This window comes from Cupressus sempervirens, chromosome 3 (genome assembly GCF_028749045.1).
Source record: "Cupressus sempervirens isolate cs-2001-9-10 chromosome 3, ASM2874904v1, whole genome shotgun sequence".
NCBI classification, from domain to species: domain Eukaryota; kingdom Viridiplantae; phylum Streptophyta; class Pinopsida; order Cupressales; family Cupressaceae; genus Cupressus; species Cupressus sempervirens.
In genome coordinates this window covers 1,080,797,643-1,080,822,079 of record NC_143120.1, presented here as the reverse complement: position 1 = coordinate 1,080,822,079, position 24,437 = coordinate 1,080,797,643, and the positions used below count along the sequence as shown (strand labels likewise).

Below are 24,437 nucleotides of genomic sequence, written 5' to 3'. Positions count from 1 at the left end.
GTCGCAAGGAATTTTTTTTAAGCGGGCTACATATTTTTCGGCTAGCACATAGTTGCAGGTCGTACCAGTAATCCGGCCACGACATAATTTGAAAGCGGCCTCAGATTTCCGACGACCACTCAACAATACACCGGCGGCAAGCAACACTCCAGACCAGCCAAAGCCCCACATAGTTAGTGAACTATTTACTTTTCCATTCGGCCGTTGTACTTTTAAATAAGTGCGAAACCCTTCCCACCTTGAATGTGGGACTAACCCACCAAGGTTCCAACATCGGCATCATTGCTTTTCCCGGCACAGCAGAACAGTCAGCGACTCCGTCTATTTTCCCAGCGTTAAGATCTATCGCAGCAACAATCTCATATATCGCAGCGACTGTTTTAATTCTTCCCGCGTTGGAGTTTCCCAAGCACTACAGTTTACCGGTGACTACAATGACCCTTGCTCTATTTGAGCCAAAATATTATGGCGGATATTTTTAAAAGGCAGCAACTATGCATAAATATTTCCGGCTGCGGTTTTAATTTCTTCCACCCGCGTTTAAGTTCTTCGACATTACTTGCACTTTCCGATGTTGAAAGCAGAGTTCCAAGAGGATTTCAAGGGAGTTCGTGCACTTCTTGGCCACGCGAACGGAGGGCACTGCTCACTGTATTCCTGGCAACAGACTTTTTTTTTAGCGTGTTTAAAACTCCCGCCCGCGGACTTTTGACTCTGCGCAATGTACTGTTTGCCACGCTTATAGCCTAAGACACATGGACCGCACATTCCGCTACGTGGACCCTGTAAAAAATTTCCTGCCCGTTCAACACAGAAGTTTCGACAGACATTGTTTGATACCAACGGTGCACTTTACTTTCTGGCCACTCTATGACTAAGTCCACGTGGACTTGCCACGTGTTCTAACCCGTTACCATCTACCACGTGGCGTCTTCCGCCAAGCAGACCTTGTAGAGTCCTGTCAGCACTTTCCGACACGTCAAACATTTGTCAACTCATCCCAGACTGCCACATCACCCGTGGAACCTGGCTTGCAGTGCCATGTCAACAATACGGTTGTTGCTCCGCCATTTGACCATACAGTACGAACATCTGCGTCGCCTGCCACATCAACCCAAACGCTTATTTTTTTGTTGACGTCAACCAGTCACTAGTTTAAATTTGACGGCCGTTTGACCGTCAAATTTAAACTCGCAATTTTTGCTCCAGACCCCTCTCCAAATTGTTTTTCAATTTGACAACCTGACTTCACAAGCCCATAACTTAGACATCCGAACTCCAATTCAGGTGCAATTTTTTTTGAAATTGGGTAGAATTTCCTAAATTTTCTAGTGGTGTTGTTTTCTGATTTTGGTGCACAGATTTTGTAGAAATTGCGATTTTTGGCGAATGTACCTGCATAATCTTGCATTTTGCAACTTCAAACGCTCCATACGAGCACATCCGGTCACTTTTTCAAATTTCATTTTTTATGAAAGTGCGTATTTTTTCGTCTAATTTCCAAATCTGAAGTCAGATTCTAGGGTTGTGTGGACCAATTTCTCACATTTAGAATTAGGCCTTTTTTGGCATTGTAAAGCTTTGATTCTTTTTCAAAATTGTTGTAAATTTGAGCTACAATGCTTAAGTAACAAATTTAAGCCTCATAAGGCAGTAGTAAAAGCAAAATCAGAAAGTCTGCTTTGTTCATTTTGACAAGTGGCCCATTGTAAACGCACTACTTATAAAGTGTCAAAAGCATCTTTTTTGGGGGGGTCTTTTGATTAAGTGAAAAGGGGGGGTTTGCACTATGTTCTTGTGTCTCTATTTTGTGCTCTTTTCATTTCTGCATCATGGGTTGTAAATGTCCTCCTCTAACTTCACGCAACTATTCTACATGGAAAGATATTACATGGAGTAGATTAATGGAAAAAGGATATAGTCTTTATGTTGATGGTACAATCACCAAACCTACTAATGCTAAAGAACTCATTGATTGGCAAACTCAAGACCGGCAAGCTTTAAGAGTTATCAAAAGTTGTGTACATGGGGATCTTCTCTTTCACATTAAAAATTGTTCAGAATCTAAAGAAGCTTGGGATAAACTTGAATAGTTGTATGGTAAAGTGGATGAAGAAAAGGGATTTCAAATTGAGGATGATCTACTTCTCTTGGATCCTAAGAATTTTGACACAATTCAAGAGTACATCATTAAAGTCAAGGAGTATAGGGCACTTCTGAAAGATTGTGGAAATCCCATGAAGGATGGCAGGTTGATTCATCACATCCTGAAGAGGCTACCTTCTGAATACACTAATTTTGTTTTGAGTTTTAATATTCACAGGTTGACCATGGGATCTGCTTACCACAAGCCTTCAAGCCTTCCTTTGATGCATTTGCAAAGATGTTGATTGTTGAACAATCTCATTTGATGGATTTTGGACTTCTCAAGTCATCAAAGACCAAAGCCTTGGTGGCTAGTGATGAGCACAAATCTAGTCAAGGAGGGAAAAGCAATAACAAGAAGAAGCAAAAATCACAATCTGAGACACAACAATCCTCCTCTCAACAAGGCAATTCTTCTTCCAACAAGAAGGGAAGTAATGAAAAGAAGGACAAACTCTTTTGTGCATATTGCAAAAAGCCAAATCATGACGAGCATCATTGCAAGACAAAAAGAATCGATGAGTTAGAAAATCTACTCAAGAAGAACAAGATTCAAGTGCCAGGTATTTCCAAGGATTCAACTCCAACCTCTTCAAAGGGTAAAGGTCAAGCTCTTATGACAAACACAAGTTCTTCTTAGGAATGGGTACTTGACTCAGGTGCCTCTTACCATATGGGTTCTTCAAAGGAAGACTTTTCTTCATTGAAGCAGTCAAAGGTACCATACATCTTCGTGGGAGATGATACTAAAATAGAAGTTAAAGGGAAAGGACATGTGAAAATAGAAAATGGGGAATTCAAAGATGTTCTCTACGTTCCAAACCTTAGCTCCAATCTCCTATCAGTTTACCAAATCACTCACCTTGGAGATGGTCATAAAGTTGAGTTCCTTCGAGATTCAGTGATGGTGCGAAGTCTTAGAGATTGGTTGCAGTTGGGAAAGTCAATGATGACAAGAGGCTTTATTCCTTCTCCCACTTTGTGCCTAAGAGTCCTTCTCAAGCCTTGTTGAATCACTCGCCTTCACACATCAATTTATGGCATGGGCGGTTTGGTCACCTTGACTTCCGCTCTCTTCAGCAACTTTGCTCTAAACATATGGTCAAAGGTCTACCTAGTATCAACTTTTCTAAGGGAGAATGTTCAGCTTGTTCAGTGGATATGAATCTCAAGGAGAAGTATGACAAAGGGAAGTCTTCTCGAGCTCCAGTTATTCTTCAGCTAGTTCACATGGTTTTAGCAAGACCCTTTGCAGTGACTTCAGTCAGCCAAGGCCGCTACATCCTCACATTTGTTGATGATTTTTCGAGATTCACTTGGGTCTACTTCCTTCATCATAAGAATGAATTGGTTCATAAGCTTCAAGATTTCAAGACTCATGTTGAACACAAGTCAAGGAAAGCCATCAAGGTACTAAGGGTGGTCAATGAGAACAAATATGTAGACAAAAGACTTAAGAACTTTTGCAGAATTGAGAGGATTGATCTTCAGAACTCGCCAACATTCAGTCCGCACAAGACAGATGTTGCAGCTATGAGTATTAAGACTCTCAAGACCATGGCAAGTTGCATGATCAAGGCCAAGTCTCTCGATCCTACATTAGAAGTTGAAGCCATTAGCAGTGCTACTCACATACTTAATAGATCTCCTCATCCATCCTTAGATGGCAAGACTCCTTTTGAGGCATGGTGCGGCAGAAAACCAATTGTCACCTTAGAGTCTTCAGTTGTCCAACATGGGCAAACCTTTCTTCCAAGAATTGCAAGGCACTGATACCTAGTCCTTTTACTTTCATCAGTTATGAAGACAATGCAAAGGCTTACAAACTTATGGATCCAAAGACTCATGAGATCTTTGTGGAGAAGGATGTTCATTTTGAGGAAAGTTCTCCCAGCTTGTCCTCTACTCCTCTCTGCACATCATATACAGTGGAAACTAATAGTGACACCAGCGATAATGCTTCAACAAGTTCAAACACGTGGAGTTCTATCAACAATTGTAGTGAGAGGTCACATCAGTCCAGTCCACATGCTTATATTGCCACAGTGAAAGCTCCATCACAACATGGTACATCTCGTCTTCCAGCTCCAACTTCAATTGACTAGGGAGACAGACTTGAGGACTTACATCTTCTCATTGATGAAGGTGATCCTTCTCAACAATTGTAGTGAGAGGTCACATCAGTCCAGTCCACATGCTTATATTGCCACAGTGAAAGATCCATCACAACATGGTACATCTCGTCTTCCAGCTCCAACTTCAGTTGACTAGGGAGACAGACTTGAGGACTTACATCTTCTCATTGATGAAGGTGATCCTTCTACAGTTGTTGCGAGGGCTCACTCTGACCCTCATGTCCATTCTCTACATGATCAATCTGAACAGGTTGACATGATTGTGGATCCTTATGAACAGCAATTAGTGGAGGTCTCTTTGTCAGTAGAGTAGACAGATGGTTCAGTGGAACATGTTCAACAGACATCCTTGCCTGATTTGCATTCATTCTTTTCAGCACAGTTGGAAGGGGCGAGCATCAGCATCAGCATCAACATTAGCACAGGGATACTTGAGCAGATTTCAAGGCCACCATACATCTTTAGGAGTGTACTTTTGCCTTTGTTTCTTCCTAAGGGGAGGAACACCATTCTGTATTCTTGGACCAGCTTCTTCCCTGGAGCGGCTTTCACTTGTAGGCATTCTTCTTTGGGGGGGAGCCTCTTCTGTCTCTCTTCCTCCTCTCATCATTCTCTTATGTATATACTGGATGTATGTCGTAATGGGAGGGGGTCTTGATTACTCCATCCATCCATGCATTCATATTTATCTCTCTTTTTGAGGGAGGGTTTTTCCCATGAAGTTTTCCCTCTTTCTCCGCTTTATTAGAGATTGCATTTTCATTATGTACATGGGTACCTAATATGGCCTAGTAGCCAGGACCCATCTTGCATTTCATCCTAGTTTTGTAAGCTTAAGGGCATTCCTCTAAGTTGCACTTAAGGGCGGGTGTTGGTGTAAATACATACTTACTATTTACACTTACTTAAGTTTACTTAAGGTAATGCATTATTTTTTTTTTTTTATTTATGAAACACTTAGGAGTTTGTGCACCTTTTTGAGTTGTCATGTAGACAACATAGGAGTTCGCAACTCTATTTTAGCACATGGTGTCTACAACACTGATTTGTGTGTCACACCTTTGTAGGCTTATCCTCTCATCATCGCACACACTTTCGTGCTTAATGGAGGATAACCCATATCTGGTGGACATGTGCCTAGTTGTATGACATATCATTGTGTTGGTTACGAGGCATTCTAGATGTATCTCAGAGGCCTTTATATACAGGCACTCCTAGTGTACTCTTATGTAATGACCCTAGCTATAAAGGTCACTAATCCCAATATTGTACTGTGGCAATTCGTCAAATAATTTGCAAGCACTGAAATAACCCCGACCAAAATACTAAACTTCAAGGGTTTGACATTTCGTCAAACAATTAGCAATCAAGCTCTTACTATAAAAGTCACTAAAGAACCAATGCTAAACTGAGACAATTTGTAAAAACACCTGTCTCATACTATGAAGATATAATGTACTATGAAATTTGTCGAAACAAAACAGGCAACTAGTAAAAGATTAAGAGTGTAATGTCTCAAATAATTCACCAAATGAGCTGACTGCAATGTGACAATGGTAGTGCCAACAGTATTCAAGAGAATCTATTATTGAGTTTGCCCACCTACCAATACTTGCTAGAGTGGTGTGGTTTGTAATATAATTGTCCCCTTTTCAAATAATGTCCAACCCGAATATAATGTCGACTGGGATAATTTTTGAAGCTACTGAGGTTTCCCTATGAATCATCAAAGCCACGAGAGCACTCCTTCAAATATGACTGCAACCCGCTGATGAAATCATTGGCGGATTTAGATCCATCCCCGACAGAAATCGTGCTGAATGCCGTCTCAAATCCAGATATAGGGGCGAACTGGTCGGCTGAGTCGCAATGGTATCTGAGGATTATTTCCAACTATCCGTGAATCACCCAAAGTCTGATTATTAAATTCGTCTCCCGAGATGCCGACCTTGGATGCAATGTTTCCCTGCGGTGTGAAATGAATCGACCCCAGCTGCCTCCCAACCTCTCCTTGCTCCTAAAACTTTAACTCGACCCCCGAAATGGATACAGGTCGAACTGCCTATCACTCTCGCCTATTTTCGACTTCTACAGGCTTGCGATTACTTAACAACCTTACTGCTGTCGCTGAGTCCGCTTAGTATGGGCAAGAAAAAACATGCTAGGTCGTATTGCAATGAAAACCTACGAATTTAATTATTAATTCTATATACTCCACAAAAATGATCTCAATGAAATACGGAAACTCTGCTAGACAAAAAAATAGCCCTGGAACTCGTTCTTCTACCCTGATCTGTTTATACTGCGACCTCCCTATCATAGATTCAAATCTTCCACCGAAAAATGCCTAACTTGGTGTGGACTGAGCTGTCTGGGTTCTGGTAAGACCAGGTGGCAATACAAATTTAACTGGGCAAATGCGCTTCCAGTTTCCTTCAAGTACCTCCAATCCGACAATAGTTAACTCCTTTCAACGAACCACAAATTTGGCCTTAGGCCACCAAATCTCTGCCCCGATGAAATGACTGAATGTCATCTCCAATCTGCAATAATTCAGATGATATTTCACACCCTCAAAATTGCGTACCAATTGAGAGTTATCGTTCTCAATGGCCAACTGTGACAATTGCGAAAACCCTAGGTTCCACAATGCACCTGTGTTTGAATCACAATCTGAAAAATCAAAGAGAGATAATCAACTGCTTGATTCGAATGGAGCCCCGGGGTGCCTATTTATTCTTTTCTCTCCATCCTCTCCAGAGACTTCTAGAACATTTTTTATCTTATCCCTCAAGTGACTTTATTAAATATTTTTATAATCCAAGTCACTTTATTAAATATAAAGTTATCTTTTAATATTTATTCATTTAATTAAAATAATTAATTAGTCGTCCTTAAAATATTCATTATTTTAGACAACCAGATTAATTAAATTAATTAAATCGAACTGTCACCAAAAATGGGGACATGACATCTTATCATGGCATATTGAATATATCGTCATTCTGATCATACTCTCTCTCTTGATCTACAGTTGCGTTTGTGTTTGAGTTCTTAATTTCTGGGTGAATTTTGCCCTTAGGCAAATTCTTACAATATTTATGCACTTTACAATATACTTTGTGCAATGCAAAGCGACGTAAACATCAATATGAACCTTGAATGACAAAAATATATATTCCACAATTCATGGGCTGAACTCCCAAGTTGATATGTTCTCTAAATCTCTGTGCTAATAAAATGCCTTCATTTTTTTTTAAGTATCAAAATTTTCTCCTTTTTCTATTTCAAATTTTTTTTCTAAAATCCAAGTTTTTTCAGCTACAGTTCCTGTAGAACAGCAAGCATAATTAACAATATGAGAATCATATATGTTTATCATGTTGTTGATTGGCATTGAAATATATAAGCTAACTTCAGATCACAATAGATTTATTATAATATTAAATATTGTAATATAATTTCTAAGAAAAAGTTTCTATTTGCCTACTTGAAACAAGAAAGCTGATACAAAGCTAAGTGACCATATGATTTATGTCCCATACAAAATAGTATACAGAAATAACTGTGGAGCTTTTTTATTGAGCCATTACTATTTATTATTTAATATTGTCAAAAACTAAAAGCATATGAGCCCCACAGATATACTATCTGTTGGTTAATAAATTGGTACTTCAAGAATAGTATGAAAAATGACTCAGAATGCCCGGGAGGGAGGGGACTAATAGCACAAACAGTTGGAGAGATCGTCATGGAATTGATGATCTTCCTCTGAATTTTAGAGGTACAGCTCCCTCCTATGATCTGATTTAGCCTTTAGGTTTCAAGGGTATGCTTTTAACCGAAAAGTAGGTAAGGATTACCAACATCTAGACATCACCATGCTGCAGATGGAATTAGGGATTCAACTCAAAGGGAACAGAAATAAATGACTCAAAGATCATCTACCCAGAACCCACAAAAGAATGATTGTCAAATAAACAGCAATATCCTTAGATGGTATGAAGTTTGAACAGACTTATGATTCAAAGATAATATAGCTGACACATCAATAATCTGATATTACAGGTGATTGCAAAACACAAAGGAAATTGACAATCAAAAGAAAAAATAGAGAGGCACAAAGAAAGATTTTCTTTGTTCACTTGATAAAACCAGAGAGCTCAAAGGCTATCTTCTATACTAATAATAAAACAGAATGTCTTCCTAGAAAATCACTGTTGTCTCCCTTCAGAAATTAATGTAAATAGCCCCTCTCTATTCTCCACCTTTTACATATTTATAGATTTTTCCTTCTCCACCTTTACAATTCTGTAACTGCCTGCATTTGGAAGAATTGGTTGTAAAATTAAGAACTCTTTTTTCCCACAAACATACAAATTGTAAAAAGGTAGATCCTAAACATATATTGATGTGTCTTCTCTCAATATGATTGTAGGAAATAACTGCAATGCATTACCAGCAGGACTAAGCCAAACCTGCCAGGCTGTTGCCAATTAATACAATAGAAAAAGTTACAACTAGCAAATAAAGGACCTCTGCAACAGCCGAAGAGAAGCAATAGAAAATGGGTGCATAAATCCTGTTTTTTTCTTGAAATACAACAAACATTCTGTTCCAAACTGGGGTATAACACGGTTGAAAGAACACCAATGAGAATGATTTGCATATAGATTTGAAGTGTGTAAGAAGTAGACCATCAAATTCAATCCAAAAGTACAGAGAACCCATCAAGAAATCTATCAGTATGCATCCTCTCAATCTCCCAAGTATGTAATTTGAATTTGCCCAAAGGAATCTCTGCATCCTCAAGAAAACCATTACAGACTTCCATTGGTAAGATGCTGGATATGGGGGACAGATAACAAATTTGAACACTTTTCTTTTGGACTGATACTACAGTCTCTTCAGTCCCTCTGTATTGCAGAGTACCAATTTACTTGAATGGTATATTTTAATATTTGGCAAACTTTGCAGTTACTAAATGTTATTTCTTAATACCTGCCCTCACAACATCTAGAACAAAGCTGGGGTTTTCAAGGACACAGGGATTCAAGGACAAATTCCATGAAAGATTTTGCAAAACAGAAGATTGTTTCCAAATTCCCTGTGTGGTCTTCCCTGAACAAATTGCATGGTATACTATTTTGTATCTACCCACTATAGAGGATTTAAATACAAAAGACATTTTCAGTATGCAGGAATATTTTTTAGATAGGTCACATACCCACTGAGCAAGAGAAAGAATAAATTATTAATCTCAAAGAACATAACAACCCGATTTCTCTGACATTCCATAAAGGGAGTAAATACACAGAGTATATACAAGTGCTTCAATTAACATTTCAGAATCTTTGTAGAAGACTGGTCATTGTAGCATGTTAACATGTAGCAAGACTGCTCTTCAGACAACAGTGACAAAGGCTGCTATCGTTACATCAAGGCTTGTAAGAAATCTAATGGGCATTGTAAATGTTCTAACAGAATTCCTGTAGTCTATGATAATTGTTAAGAATATTAACCAGATAACCTACAGTGCTGATAGTACAGACCATACTTCCTCTTCTTATTATAATATATCTCTAAACTGGCATTAAATTATATATAACTCTTCCTATAGGAGCCGGTGACCTCTCATGAAGCAACAGTATGATGCTTAACTAAACTAACACATAGTTAGGTGTTACTAAATTTGTCTTCCCAGATCGCCGACTTAGAGAGAGTTTAGCTAGTGCTAGTTTAGGAAGGGTTATGTCCCTTTGAGGGACATAGCCTTTAGGAAGGATATATAGGGAGGTTATAGATGCAGATTAAGGACACACAGCTACAAAAAAGTCTGCTCCTCTAAGCATCTATATCCTGTGAATTATATCAGAGATACTCCCTCACAATCAAAGGTCAAACATTCATTATTGGATCTGCATCAAAATAGGCATTAACTTCATCAATATTCAGAATTCTTAGAAGACCATTCCCAGCATTTAAAGACTGGATTAAAAGTCTGATTCAGAGATAAGGAATTAGCAGAAACTTTACAATCATTGGTTGCATAGTCACGAAAATCTTATGAGCGCAATTTACATACGGCTGTTGCATAAAATGTTCACCTGCTCTTCATTATGATATAGATACTGAAGGGCCTATGGTTGATGAAAATTAATCAAGTTCTTGATTAGATTTATTGAATAATCCGATGCAAACATTACTAGTACAACACCAATTTTGATGGCATTCCAAATATCAAACTTCTTTTCCCTCGACAGATCAATGCATTTCGCATGGCATTTCCCTTCAATGTTAGAGATGCCATTTTCACTCTAGAAACGCTAGGCATTTCCTATCAGGTACCTTTTATGATCTGTGGACAAACAAAGTGGTCTTAACTGTGATCTCACTCTGTACACACGTCTCACAGTCTCATCATGCTTGCCTTGAACCTATTTTCATGTGGACCAAACATAGTGTCATTGATATTTCACAAATACCACAAGCTCATGCATTGTTGTATTACCTTAGGACCCATCCCTCTGTCATCATCTCAAATGAGTAAAGAAGCATTGCTATCTCAAGGGCATGCTAAATCGCCCATATTGACAAACGTAGGTCCATTGTTTATCTCAAAGCGCCCACTTATTAAAAGTGGCATTCGGTTCCGGAACTATTTGAAGTCCCCGACAATACTTTGTTGTTTACGTGATGTTGGACTTCGAGGCTTGTTCCAAAACTCAATGTCGGACTACAAGGCTTGATTCAGAACTGCATGTTGTCAGCACCTTCAAACTTTTAACTTTGCTTTTTCTCAATAACATGTCAGGCCAAAAAGTTCCAGAATCCCTTTCAGGTTCATAAGGCCAATTCATAACTGATAAGACAATACCAATGATCTTATGAACACTCGCTTTCTCTTCTTATTGATTGGCTCAAGCCAAAGTGTCAGGGCCCACTGATTGGACAAGATTTATCCTCTTTGTTTTCTTTTTTTGATTGGTTTTTATCATAGTTCTAATTAGTGAGTCGGGCTCCAATGCTCAATTAGGAACCAGTGAAATATTTGACTGCTCCTTAAGATGTAGTTCCAATCAACATGTTGGGTCCTGATGACAAATTTAGAACTCACATCATATATCGATAAGAAAGACTTCAAGATAATAAAAAAAATAGAGGAGCAACACATCTCCACATTCCTTCATGCCAATCTTCATTAACAACACCACTTTTCCAATGAACAGTGAGTTTTCCTGGTTGCCTCTGATATCATCAAGAGTGTATGAGACCACATATTGCTGGAGAGCAAGGATGGGCGTGAATAGGAGATTACACTGGGTAAGTATGGGAGAATAGAACTATAAATTGATGAAGCATAGAATGATGTGAGGGTAAAATTTGGAAAAATTAATAGATTTCAAATTATAGGCAACACTATCCAAAGCCATGCATAATTTACTGCGATTGAACTAAAGGATACTGATGATCATGGCTTCACCATTTTCCATTTGAATAATCTGGCTTCATAACAACAATTCCACTATAAACCAGTACTTGGAGATGACTTTCACAAACTTATCTGTGATGTAATTGACTATGACATTATCATCAACATACAACTCTAATAATTAGATCATGTGCCTTGACAGAGAAATGCTTGCAAGAATGAAAAAAACTACAGTTTTTATCTTTAGAAAATAATGAAGCATACAAGTTTAAATCTCAAAACTCTTCCAAACAACAAAAACATACCTGTTCCATTTGGATAGCAACGAACACATCTGGTTTGATATTTCAGAGAGGATTCCCTTCGTTGTTCAGGTTGCGACATGTTACGAAGATCATAAACATTTATGTGTCTCCCAGCTGTGGCTACCACCAAACGGTGACCAACTAGTGACATAGAATACACTCGCTCAGGTTGCGGATATGTGCCAACCAGAGTTTTCTCCTGGCCACTTGCACCTCTAGGGTCCCAGCATTTTAATGATTTGTCCCAACTCCCAGATATCACTTGACCTATAACAGACTATTATAATTTAAAGCATATAAACAATATAATGAAACATTTATCATAGTATCCTTAAAGGCATGCAGTAATGTCCATATTTCCATATTCAAATAAGACAAAGTCACAAACAACCTCAAGACTTGCGACCCAAATGGAGGGATCAGAATAAGCAGAAAACAAATTTGATGGCAAAGTAGACATGAAAATAAGGGATTAATCTCAGAAATTCAACATTGAGAATATTTCAGCAGGTTTGGGAGTGGTTGAAAATATATTTCCTTCAAAAATTCTTTACCAGATTCTAAATCAACATCTCATTTTCCTGAAAAGTGAAAACCAATGATGATAAGTTTTGTCATCTTTCTTCTAACCACCCACATTCCTTGTTTTCTTTATATCTATTGCTTCCATGGTCATTCATAACGGTAGTGCTGTAATCTATGATTTTATTCTCACAGAAGTCATTAAGTCGGTCTCCTGGATTTGATCATAGTGACACTTGATCACTATTGAAACCTACAATTTTAACTTCTCTTTCACACCAGCATTTATCTTTTGTTATATTAAATTCCAAACTACGATATTCAGTTTCTGAGAAGAGTCTTCATTGTTTCAATTTTATGGTTATATACAATGAAAAAAAAATGTTGTTCTACAATTTGCATGTGGCCTGGTCATGGTAAGAAAAAAAAAGTAGTTCCTTAAACTCAGCCTCCTGTTATAATAATTTTTAGGTACATCAATACTTTTCCCAAGCTTTATTCTAATTTCTTTGCTAGGTTTTTATTGGCACCTTTTTAAGCCTGTAAAGCTAGAAAATCCCTTCTATTTTATATTTTTGCTTTAGAATTCATTACTTATTCATATTTTAAGTTAATAACAATGAGATTAATAAGTTCATAAAAAACGAATGTCGATAAATACTCTAGAGATGAAATCATTATGAAGCTTTATATAATAGAAGCTAGCATTAACCATCGGCTGGAAGATTGGTAGTGACAAGTAACACTGTTAGGCCAAGACTAACAAAGGCTCAATAAGAACAAGACAACAAAAGTGAAAAGATAGCGAAGGACCCTTTTTCAGATAAAAGGGAAAGTTACTTTCTTCTATGAAAATGGGAGAAATATATCTGGCTTAAGGATTTGGACCAACACAACAAAGCATTGGGCAATAAATTGGTGTAGTATTTCCTTATTGAATGAGAGGCAGCAATGTAAGATTCTAAAATTCTGGCTTCTATAAGTGTCTTCTCTCTTCAATGCTAATGAATTTAAGGTTAAATCGGTACTGTATTTCTTAGTTGATTGAGATCAAAAGTGGTAAGATTCTTAGAAGCAAATGTCTGGCTTCTACTGAGGTGCCTTCTCTCTTCAAGCTAACGTAAAGGCTCAGTAGTACGGAATTTTCTCTCTTCTTCCAAGGATTTGATGGATAAAGATTTGTCTTCGGATTTATGTAATGGAGTGGAAGTCATGTTTTGGGATGATACTTGGGTGTGTTGTCCACCACGTGGCTTTTTTCCAGTATAAGAGGAAGCCAAGTCTTCGTCATCTTCTTTGAGTGGTTGTTCTGTTAAATATTACTGGAGGGTGAGTTGCAGTGATGGATTAGGAAGCAAGTTTCTCAGAAAAGAATGTATCCACAATTGGCTTATGCCTATAAAGTTAACGTATTTAATCAAGGATAACTCTATGATTTGGTCTGGAAATTGCATAAGTTCCTATTTGGCTATATGAGGCTACACTATTCTTAGAAAAAGTGCTCTTCCCTCTCTTCAAAACTGGCATATCAAACATATTTGGAAGAGTGAAGCTCCTCCAAAGTACAATGGCTTTCTATGGTTAGCTGGTTCTAGTAGAATTGCATCTTATGATAATTGAGAAAGAGAAGATTTCATAGTAGAGCCCATCCCCTTCCAACATTTTATCCGCCATCTCCCTTAAATTTTTCTAAACTCACTCTTCTCAATAATGTAAGACATTTTTTGAAGCTGTTGAATCTTGGTACCTTAGTCATTTCCCAAGGACACCAAACTCAATGTTTGTCATGTGTAGTTCCCTATTTATCAACAGTTAATCCCCCAAATTCTCTATTCTATTTGTTCGACTCGTTCTGCCTTTGTTTTGGTATGAGAATGGAGTTTGGTTGCTAGCAGGGACAGTGCACAGTTAAAGCCTATAGGTGGTTTCTTTGCTTGTGATCGGGATTACTGGGAGATGCATCTCTGGACCCCATGGAAGTCTCAGGTAGTGGAATGAGACACTGATACTGGATTTGTGGGCACATAAGTCTCTGGTAGGAGGAGATACCACATTCGAGTTTTCCTGAATCTCCAATGCTGCTGTGCAAGACAAACAAATAAAACCTAAACTTTAACATTTTTGTGCCCAGAAATAGCCAAAGTAACATCACCAGTTGAAGAAAACTATAGAAAAGGAAGAAGCATGGCACAACCAGAAGGAAAAATGTTTAATCCACAACTAGAGGGCAGGAGCTGTAAATAATCCACACAGGTCCAAATAGGAGACTAAAAATCATTGAAAGAATTGAAAGAGCTACGCACTGGTTCCAACTAGGTTGATCAAATTTCTAATTTTTACACAGAAAGTAATGCATCTAATAAATATTTTAACTATATGCTTAGGAAGTTTTTGCGGAGTGAGTAGTGCGTCCATTAGATATTTTAACTATATGCTTAAGAAGTAATTGCCTCATGTAATTACAAACTTAATGACTTTTACTCAAAAAAAAAAAATCAAAGATTTCATTAGTATCTTATTCAGATCAAAGCAGAAAAACAAAAAGGTTCAAGAAAAAAGGGGCACAGAAATAGCCTAGTTGGTGTGAAGGTGTGTTGTGGGTGTAGTGTTGGGCTAATGATCCTGGTAGTACACATCAACCTCAGTTCGAGTCTCACATCATACTTTGCACTGGTTACCCCAAACCCCTTGGCAAAACTGGTGTAGCGGTTATATACAAGGCCAGATCTGCTATGGATTTGTGTCTTGAGAGCAAAGTACCAAGATAGCTAGGAGGATAGTAGGATTCTTTCAGTTTGTAACTCCCCTCGGGGATCTGCAATATGGAACTTTATCCTTGAGTGCAAAGAGGTGGTCACCAAGCATATCACAGGCAGGTTAGTAAGGGACAGCAGGCCAAATTTTGGGAGGACTCTTGGAATGGGCACAAAGTGCTGAAGGGCGATATAGAACTTGAAGAGTTAAGACAAATTATAAAACACAAATGGGGCAGTAAGGTGTGTGATTATATGGAAGCATGCCCGACACCCTTTGGGTGGAATGGAGGTGGAGGCAGCTCCAAAGTCTTAATTTCTCAGATCCCTTGAAAGAGAAAATTGACTAATATTTTGAGTCACGACCGATTTTTAGATCAAATAAACATGATAAACTCATTTGGTGTGCAGCAAAAAAGTGGAGCCTATTTGGTGAAAATTGGTTTAACAAATGTTGCAGATTTTACAAGGGGAGAATAGGCCCATTAAACTTTTTTAGGGAAAGGAATGTTTGTCAAAAGCTGGGCCTTTTGCATGGCTGGCTGCCAAAGGTAGGATCTTGACAGATGATAGAAGAAGGAAATTCGGCGTGGTTGTTCCTTCGAGATGCAGCCTTTGTGAGGAGGACAAAGAGACAGCTGATCATTTGCTTTTAAATTGCAAGTTTGCCATGGAAGCATGGAGGATGGTACAAAGTAAATTAGGTCGGCATGGCCCACTTCCTAACACACTCAAAGATCTTTTTTACTGCTGCCCCTCTAGAATGCCTCATTCTATCTTCTCTTGCTTATGGATCCTTTGTCCTTCGGTCATAATCTGGGAAGTGTGGAAAGAGAGGAATAGATGGATCTTTAAAGAGAGGAAGGAACCCCTGGATAGATTCCTCAGCAGAGTTGATCTGGCTATTGAGGTAGTTACCAATGCTACCTCATATAAATTGACCATGGAGGTGTCATTCTCTAAGTGGGACCAATGGTGCCAATCACAATGGAAGGGATGGAAGTTCCGAAGGTGGGACAAACCAACTCATGGGTTAAAGAAGATTGATCAGCTAGTGTAAGATGGAGGGAAAAGTTGGAGGGATGGATCAAAGTGAATTTCGACAAGGCTACTCTAAGTGACGGAGGTGCTTTAGGCCTCGAGGTGATTTATAGAGACCATGAGGGCAACAAAGTAGTCATGGGTGCAATGAAACTCCAAGGAAGTACAAAAAATATCACAAAAGGGAAGGCGGCTTTGATTGCAACTCACCTTACAGTTCATCTAGGTTTCAAGTGTGTGCATTTAGAGGGTGACTCGTTGGTTATTGTTAGGACTGTCCAGAAAACAGGGGATCAAGGCTTGGCATCTTCAACCAATTATTTAGGCTGTTTCGGATGAGCTTAAGCACTTAGATGATTCTATGCTCTCTCATATTTGCAGGGAGGGGAATCGAAAGGCTAATAAACTATCAAAATGGACTTTATCTTTACATAATGAAGGGGAGTTTATTCTTGAAGACCTAAGGCACCCTCACTCTCCTAAATGATTAATTTATTTCAGCATATTTACCATGAAGGGGATTGTTTGAAAGTGGGCAGGTTGTTTTAATTGGGGTGGTGATGTAGCAATGATTAGCTGGACAAAGGACTAGATTGATGTCGTTTTATGCTTATATCCTTCGCACGAATGGGTTTCTAAAATTCCCATCCTCTCTCAGCAGTTGGTGTTGGTTAATCATTAATGACTGGGGCGGAGATGTGTGCAGGATGTCATGTCTTAATTTAATGTCATCCTACATTGATAACCATCTTTGGGGATCCTTGATTCTCATTATTCATATGAGCTTGTTAAGCAGTTTGTAAATCAAATTTCGCATTTGTAGCCTGCAGAGTTGAGGATAACGAAAGCTAGAAGAGTTTTTGCGTGTCTACATGCCAGCAGCAGAAGGGGTTGCCAAGTCCAGTTAAGAAAGAGCGGATGGCTGTGCTCATCAAACTAAGGCCAGTCAAGAAAGAGTGGATCGCTGCACTCATCAAATTCAAGTCCCCACAGGTGGTCGACATCCTTCTTAATCTTCTAGGAGAGAAATTCCAAAACCATTGGCATTGAAGGCAAATAGACATTGTGTCTATGACAATTGCATGAGGGTTGGAATTATGGGACAACACGGCGACGGTGAAATGGGTTGCCGAGTCTTTGTTCGACAAAGAGATGTTGTTGGGTCTAAATTCAATTCTTGAATGGGTCGAACCAGGATTGGGCACCAATATAACAGAACGCTTTGCTAGCAATAAGGATGCCAAGAATTACGACATTATTTCATTTATAAGGTGGATAGGAAAGAATGAAGACATTGAGGACTATTTTAGACAAGAGGTGGGATGCCTGGTAGTGGCTTAAAATTGAACTCCAAAAGAGAGATAAGGGGATTGTGGAAATTTTCCTTGTTGTGGTGCAGAGGAAGGTCTGGTCTGCACGGAGGCATCAAGTCCGAGTTTTCCAACATTTTTTATTGAACCAGGGTGGATGGAGGGAAGGTTGTTTTGGAACCATGTTTTGGGTTTTGATAAACAACGCTGTTTGTGGTAAATGATGGCAGGGATAAGCTTCGTTGTAGTTGCAATAGCAACAAGGATCTACAATGGTGGACATCGTGGGGGGTTTTTGGTTTTTGCGTGGAGGTGAAGATTGACTGGAAGCAAAAGTGGATAATGTAGATCTTCAGCGCACCAAATGGAAGACATAATAGCACCCATTTGAGGAATGGAGGTCTGCAAATACGTGAAAGGCGAAAGCTGGATGGAGAGCAAACCAGTGATTTTTTGGCAAGTGGTTTTGACTAGCAGTTTTGGAACCCACACAATGACCAGGCTGGTAACTTCAGAGATTAAGGGTGGGTCCGGGTGCTCCTTCAAGGGTGTGATAATTGATTTGTGATGATTAATATGTCAAAGGGTAGTATTTTGAGGGGAGGAGGCGTGTTTAGTTTGGTAGTTAATCTTATGTCCTAAGCGACTGTCGTAATGGGGTTTGGCCAACCTATATAGGCCTTATATGTAAATACTTCCTATATAGACCTTATCTGTAAATACTTTATCTTAATTCATAAAATATAATATGTTACCAACCCCCAATAAAAGGTTCAAGAAAATACGAAATTCCAAAAAAGCATAACAAATGCTTGGTATATGAGTTTCTATTATATTTATTCTTAGCTCTATCAAAATATTTCTCTGCCAGTTTTTTGTTTCTTTCTAAACCGCTAAAACAAAAAGGCAAAATATACATGGTTTAGCCAACTGAAAGAAGTTGTAACATTAAATTGCTAAACCACTGAAACAGAAACAATGCTATTAATAATAAATTGGTGATTTACCTAAGAATTTCCTAGACCTATTCATAGTCTAACCTGTGCAAGGAAGCTATTTTGACCCAATTCAGAGTTTGACCTGTGCAGGGACGCAATTTTAAACTTTGAAGACATTATAACTGCAATAAATCTAGGACCAATAACTGAAACTCTAAACTTGTTCTAATATGTAAAGAACAGTACACTAAAAGAGAAAAATACGCCCCCAACCTTAAGGAGAGAAATCACAAAATAAGTTTGATATTCAATTTACTAGGTTTAGCACCAAAACACCAAACTAGCCACCTGCTGATTTCAAATTTTCAAGAAATTAATTGAATTTAAACTGTTTTGGATGTTGAATGTTGTTGTTTGCATCTTGTTTTTTTTGTGTAGAATGACAAGAGGGGGAAAAAGTTTGTACCCATGGTGGAAGTATTGTGATTGTGATCTAGAGCCAGAAGGTTAAGATGGAACAGCCAGGATCATGTGTAAGCTTCGCCCAATGTCATGGTAAGGTACTTACAAAAGGATGAGGAGTCATTTCCTTCACATACTTGAACAAAGTGTTGATCCTTGTCCAAATGAGATAGAACAATATGATATTGTGAGGAACCAAGAAAGGACTGATAAGAAAGTTTCTAATATGAGCTTCTCTTATGCTTTAATGAAGGGGGCAGCTGCTGCAACTGAGGGAGTTTGTCTTCTAGAGATGTACCAGCACAACATTCACATAAGAGACCACACATTGGCAACTCAAACCCCATTAGAAGACTACTAGATGAGCAAGATTGAGAAGCAATGGATGCGGCAATTGCACGCTTAAATTATGCAAATGAAATACCTTTAATGTCGCTCGCTCACCTTTCTATAAAAAAATGGTGAAAGCTATCAATAGTGGACCAGCTGGATATAAATCACTAGAATCTCAAAATCTTGACAAATTTGTAATTGATAAAGAAATAATTTGACTAGAGCAACAAATTGAACCAATGAAAATAGGGTAGGCTACAAAAGGAAGCAGTATTATGATGGATGGGTGAACAAATACAGGAAATCATCCACTACTTAATATTATGGTAACATGTAGCAAAGGGTCTTATTTTCCGAAGTCAACAAACTATTGAGGGCAAGAAAAAAATAGAGTTTCTTCACAATTAGCTATGTGGCAGCATAAAGGAGATGAAGGCAACACGTAGTCCAAATTGTTCAAGGTATTGCCCCTGCTCATAAAGTAACAGGCGTGTTGGTACATATATTTTGAACACCATGTTGTGTGCATTTGTTGTAAACTGTACCAGAAGATATTGGCAAATTCTGGTGGATTTCAAATCCCACTGAAAAGTGCAAAAAATATAGATGTACAAATGCAACCATCACACCACACAAGTCATTTATCACAAGTTTACGAAAGTGGAATTTTTGAAAACTATTGATACATGGTTTGCATCTTATTTTATTTTCTGACTCTCTTGTGAAGTCAAAGAAGCTTTGTTTTCCATAAAAGTTAATAATGCATGGGCAGCTTGGAGACAATCTACATCAAACATTGCAATTGTGAGAGGTTTGGTACTTGATGACTGTTTTTGCACTCATGGTAAATTCGTTGTGGAATTTATCAGGCCCATATGTGAGGTGACTAAATTGCAAATTCAGACAAGCCATGTTTGGGAGAAATCTATGAAGAAAAAGATTCCACCTATGAAGGAGTCCAGAAAATAACAGATGCAAAAGATCTTACTTTACATACTTCGATAGAAATAAAGTTACATGGAAGCTGGAACAAACTTAACAATCTCCTATAATGTGTTGCCTATAGCTTAAATCCTAAATAACATAATGTGAAAGAGGTCAATAAGAAGGCTCCGTACAATGATAAAGAAGTAATCGGGGATTTTGGGCAGCAGTAAAAAAAAATTATGGTTTGGATAAGGATGCATCAATCATGAGGAATCTGTGGAATAAGTTTGTGGGCATCGTGATTTATTTTTCAGCGTAAGCTTTCTATGATATGCAAGTAAAGAAAGACCCTATAGAATAGTGGTGAAAACAAGGAGGTGAAAGCCCTCAATTGCAATCATTTGCCATAAGATTTCTCTCACAAGCAGCTAGCTCTTCACCTTGTGAGAGAAATTGGAGAGGAACAGATTAGGGCCAAACAAAGCAAAGAACCTGATGTACATTCATAGCTCACTTTGCAGTTCTCTCTTGTGTTAATCATGTGCACATGGAGGGTCCTACAGTGAAATGGGACCAAATTGCACCTGAAGGAGAAGCTGCAGCCAAGTGGATGTGTCAGTTAAACCAGATGGCCTTAATGAATCACCCTCAATTCTAGTACCACCAAAGGAACCTGGGTGTGAGAGGGATGAATATATGAAGAGCATCAGCATCAAGCTGAGGACCTTGGTATGGATGATCAAAATGTAGAAGAGAAACCAAAAGATTTCTGATTTCAATAAGTAATGATAATCTAAATGAAATATTTAGTGAACTTTGAACTATTTGACATGTTGACATTTACATTTATGTATTTAAATTTTAAAGTCAACATTAAACTTAATCAATGTTCTTGTCATCAAAGTTCTGTGGCATGATATTTTCTGGGAATTATTAAAACATATTAAAAAATTGGTGTCTCCAAGTATCCCCACCCCCTATTTCTGAAAATTAGTCCTCCCCATACCAGTACTGGTCTCCAGAGTCTCCATTCTGTAACCTTGGTTGTTGTTCACCCTACAACAGTGTTATGTCAAACATGCCTATCAATCACAACGTCTGTATTTCAAACATGGCTTCAGTCAAATTTGTGAAGGTGCTCATGTGGGAAGGCACACTCTGCAACTATGTTGTGCAGTGAACTAAAGAGTTGATAGTAATGGACTTTATTGGTTGGACACTTGTGTTGCAAACTCTGTTCCTTGAGAATGGATTCTTAACAAGATCATTTCTTCAGAGGATGTTTTTCCTGTCACAAAATGTGCAGAAATATCAGTTGCAGGATTCCGGGGAAGTAGCAAACTCCATTGCAAGGAGAGAAATTGGCTGACCTCAAGCCCTCCACTCATTCTCTTTATAAGTGGCATGAAATCACCCTTCAAGATAGCTATTTTGGAATTTCCAGCCTGTTCATTTTCCCTGCTATTTCAAAGCCTGGCATTAGCAAAGGTACTTGGAAGGAATACTCTGGAGCATTGGTAAAGGAGTTAGATGAGGATGTAAGTGCCCATCTAGGTCTCTCTACTTGCTAAAAAATTGTGACAGTCAGGCTATTTTTATTAAGTCCTAGCTGAAAAAGTGTAGCTAGCTTTTGTAGTGGGAGTCTTTTATACTACCTATTCGAATTTTCTCAACGTTTTGGCCTTTATGTTTTCTTATGGGTTGTTCCTATAGAACACACACTTAACCTATCAAATAAATATACTTATTTACCATTTCTATTTGGTTTGCAACAAATCTAATGAAACCAGGTGGCCAATACTTGTAGTACTGAAGTTGTCTTACATGTATGTCTAGAGGATTTTATTGTGGATCTAAACCTGCTCTTGTTTTGGGAGCTACTTTGGTTATTTAACTAGATTTGGTATATTGATTTACTACATTCAGAGTATCAGTTAGTTTTGCAACTTCATGTCCATCATGGGGATATGAGTTATCCAAACATTATGTGCAATATACTTTATAAAAAAAATTTAAACGCGCCCTAAACATTACTTAATGATATAATTAACAACAATATTTTCATAAAAGCCTCTGGTAATTGAGAATTAACAATCAATAAAGTAATCTTTGTGGTATTAGAAAGAAATGGCATAAGAAGTTATAAACCAGAAGGCAGCATGTACTAAACTGTAAACACCCCTAGAAAAACAAAATTTACTACAACATATAGCATTATATTTCACATTCAATATCATCGTAAAAATGCAATTTTCATACCACAATGATGACATATGTTCACCTTAATCCAAGGATATTTTGTGACTGTGTAGAGAAATTGAGAAATATATAGAATTAAATGCATTAAATAAATTTAAAACAAAATATTAAGAGTGTTGCTGGTAAGAGTATTTATGATAGAACGAAAAATCTGAAAAGGATCATTCAACACCAGGGTATGAAATGGCACCACAACATTGAAAAGGGAACAAATCTAGACAGTAATGAGTCCATAAATATGTTGGTACATATGAATCTAACTCCTTGTAACTGAGACCATTCAGGTCATCACTTCATTCGTTTGTCAGTGGCTATTTCTACAAGGAAGTCTGCATAATGTTTACTAGAAATGAGGTATCACATGATAATCTGCAGGCACTATTCTGAGAATGCAAACTATACTGCACTTGTCAACTAGTCATCCTTGAATATTAGCAGTACAATACTTCTGTTCAATCCTAATAGACATGGCTACTTTTATCTAGACTACTAAAGGTTTTTTCGTTCAATCGTCCAAGTTTTAGAAGTGTGTGGTTATTTTTTAAATCTGAGAACTTGAAAGTAAAGCCAGAGAATACACCTAACATACAGACCCAAAAGCTTTAATCCAAATATAGGAGATGTTACTCCCCTACCTGCTGCATACGAGTACTCGACACAACGGACAGGTGCCTCATGTCTGCCCAAAATATCTTCCTTGCCGGTGCTGAAATCATACCTGATCACATAAAGAAATTAATTAAAATAAAACTATAATTCTCCACATTTAGATGAAATATCAGCTACCAAACAGTCAATGAAGGAAATAAAAATGGAAGGCAATGGAAAAATTAAACAATACAATAAAAGAAATTAGAAGGGATAAGAAAGTTCGAAACAATAAGTTTTTGCTGATGCTTTGAGCATTAAATAGTTTTTTGCAATGTTCCTGTCTCGCAGCTAATCAATTTTGCCTTGTGTTAGCCTACTCAGTTCTTGTAGGCTATCCAGCTTTGAGGTCATGGTTCTGTAGGGAGCTCGCTTTTCAGTTTCAATGGGCTTCAATAACAACACTATTCTTAGTAAGTGCTATTTTGGGTGCTTGGCATTCACAACAAATTCAATTCTGCTTCAAAGCAAAGTGGTTTCTTTTTTGCTGCCTTGGCATGTTGTCTAAGGTAATGGAAATTATTTCAATATTTCACCTAAGTATTTTAAAGGCACAGTCACCAAGGGTCAGTGGTACTTAGAGATGTCAGAGACTGGTACTAATATGGCTAATGTTCAAAAATAGGAAATGAGCTATTTGGAAACACCGGAGACTAGTACTGGTATGGCTAATTTTTAAAAATGGAAGATGAGTACTTGGAGGAAGCAATTTGTCAATATAATTTAATAATTTTCAGAAAATATCATGACATCAGATTTTGGAAACAAAATAGCAAATCAGTCACACAAGAACAGTAAATTGCACAGGTAATTTCTTTTTGGATCATAACAAGTACAGGAAATCAGTCAAACAACTATTCATGTCCCTCTCAAAAAGTCTTATCCATCAATAGATCCCATCACTAAAGCGTTGCATGGTTTTTTTATCATCCAAAATATCAGCATGAAACAAAATGTAGGCTCATTTTATTTATTCGCCTTCCTTTTTTGCATTTTCACATGTTTCTCCCTAAGTTTATTGGCAAGAGATACCAATTTCTCATTCAGAGACTTCAGAGACAGCTGAGATGAGAGTCGAAAGGACCCGTACATGTGGAAGTTTACAGAGACATCCCTGGTACTGAAGACGCATCTCCATCTCCAATATGTGTCTCAGGGGATGGAAGATGGGTGTTCAAGTACCCAAGTTTAAAAGTGACTTCAAATATTTAACTGTTATATACTTCA

At 37.9% G+C, this 24,437-nt stretch overlaps 1 protein-coding gene across 1 annotated transcript in view; it reads right to left on the bottom strand.

The window, feature by feature from the left end:
• LOC149570514 (mitotic checkpoint protein BUB3.1-like) overlaps positions 1-24,437 on the bottom strand; it is a 59,243-nt gene that overhangs the window by 10,082 nt on the left and 24,724 nt on the right. The window contains exons 3-4 of the mRNA XM_089823112.1: positions 23,198-23,280; positions 12,018-12,284 (exon numbers count right to left, since the gene is read on the bottom strand). Coding sequence (XP_089679238.1) covers positions 12,018-12,284; positions 23,198-23,280 — 350 coding nt within the window. The remainder of the gene's footprint in view (positions 1-12,017; positions 12,285-23,197; positions 23,281-24,437) is intronic.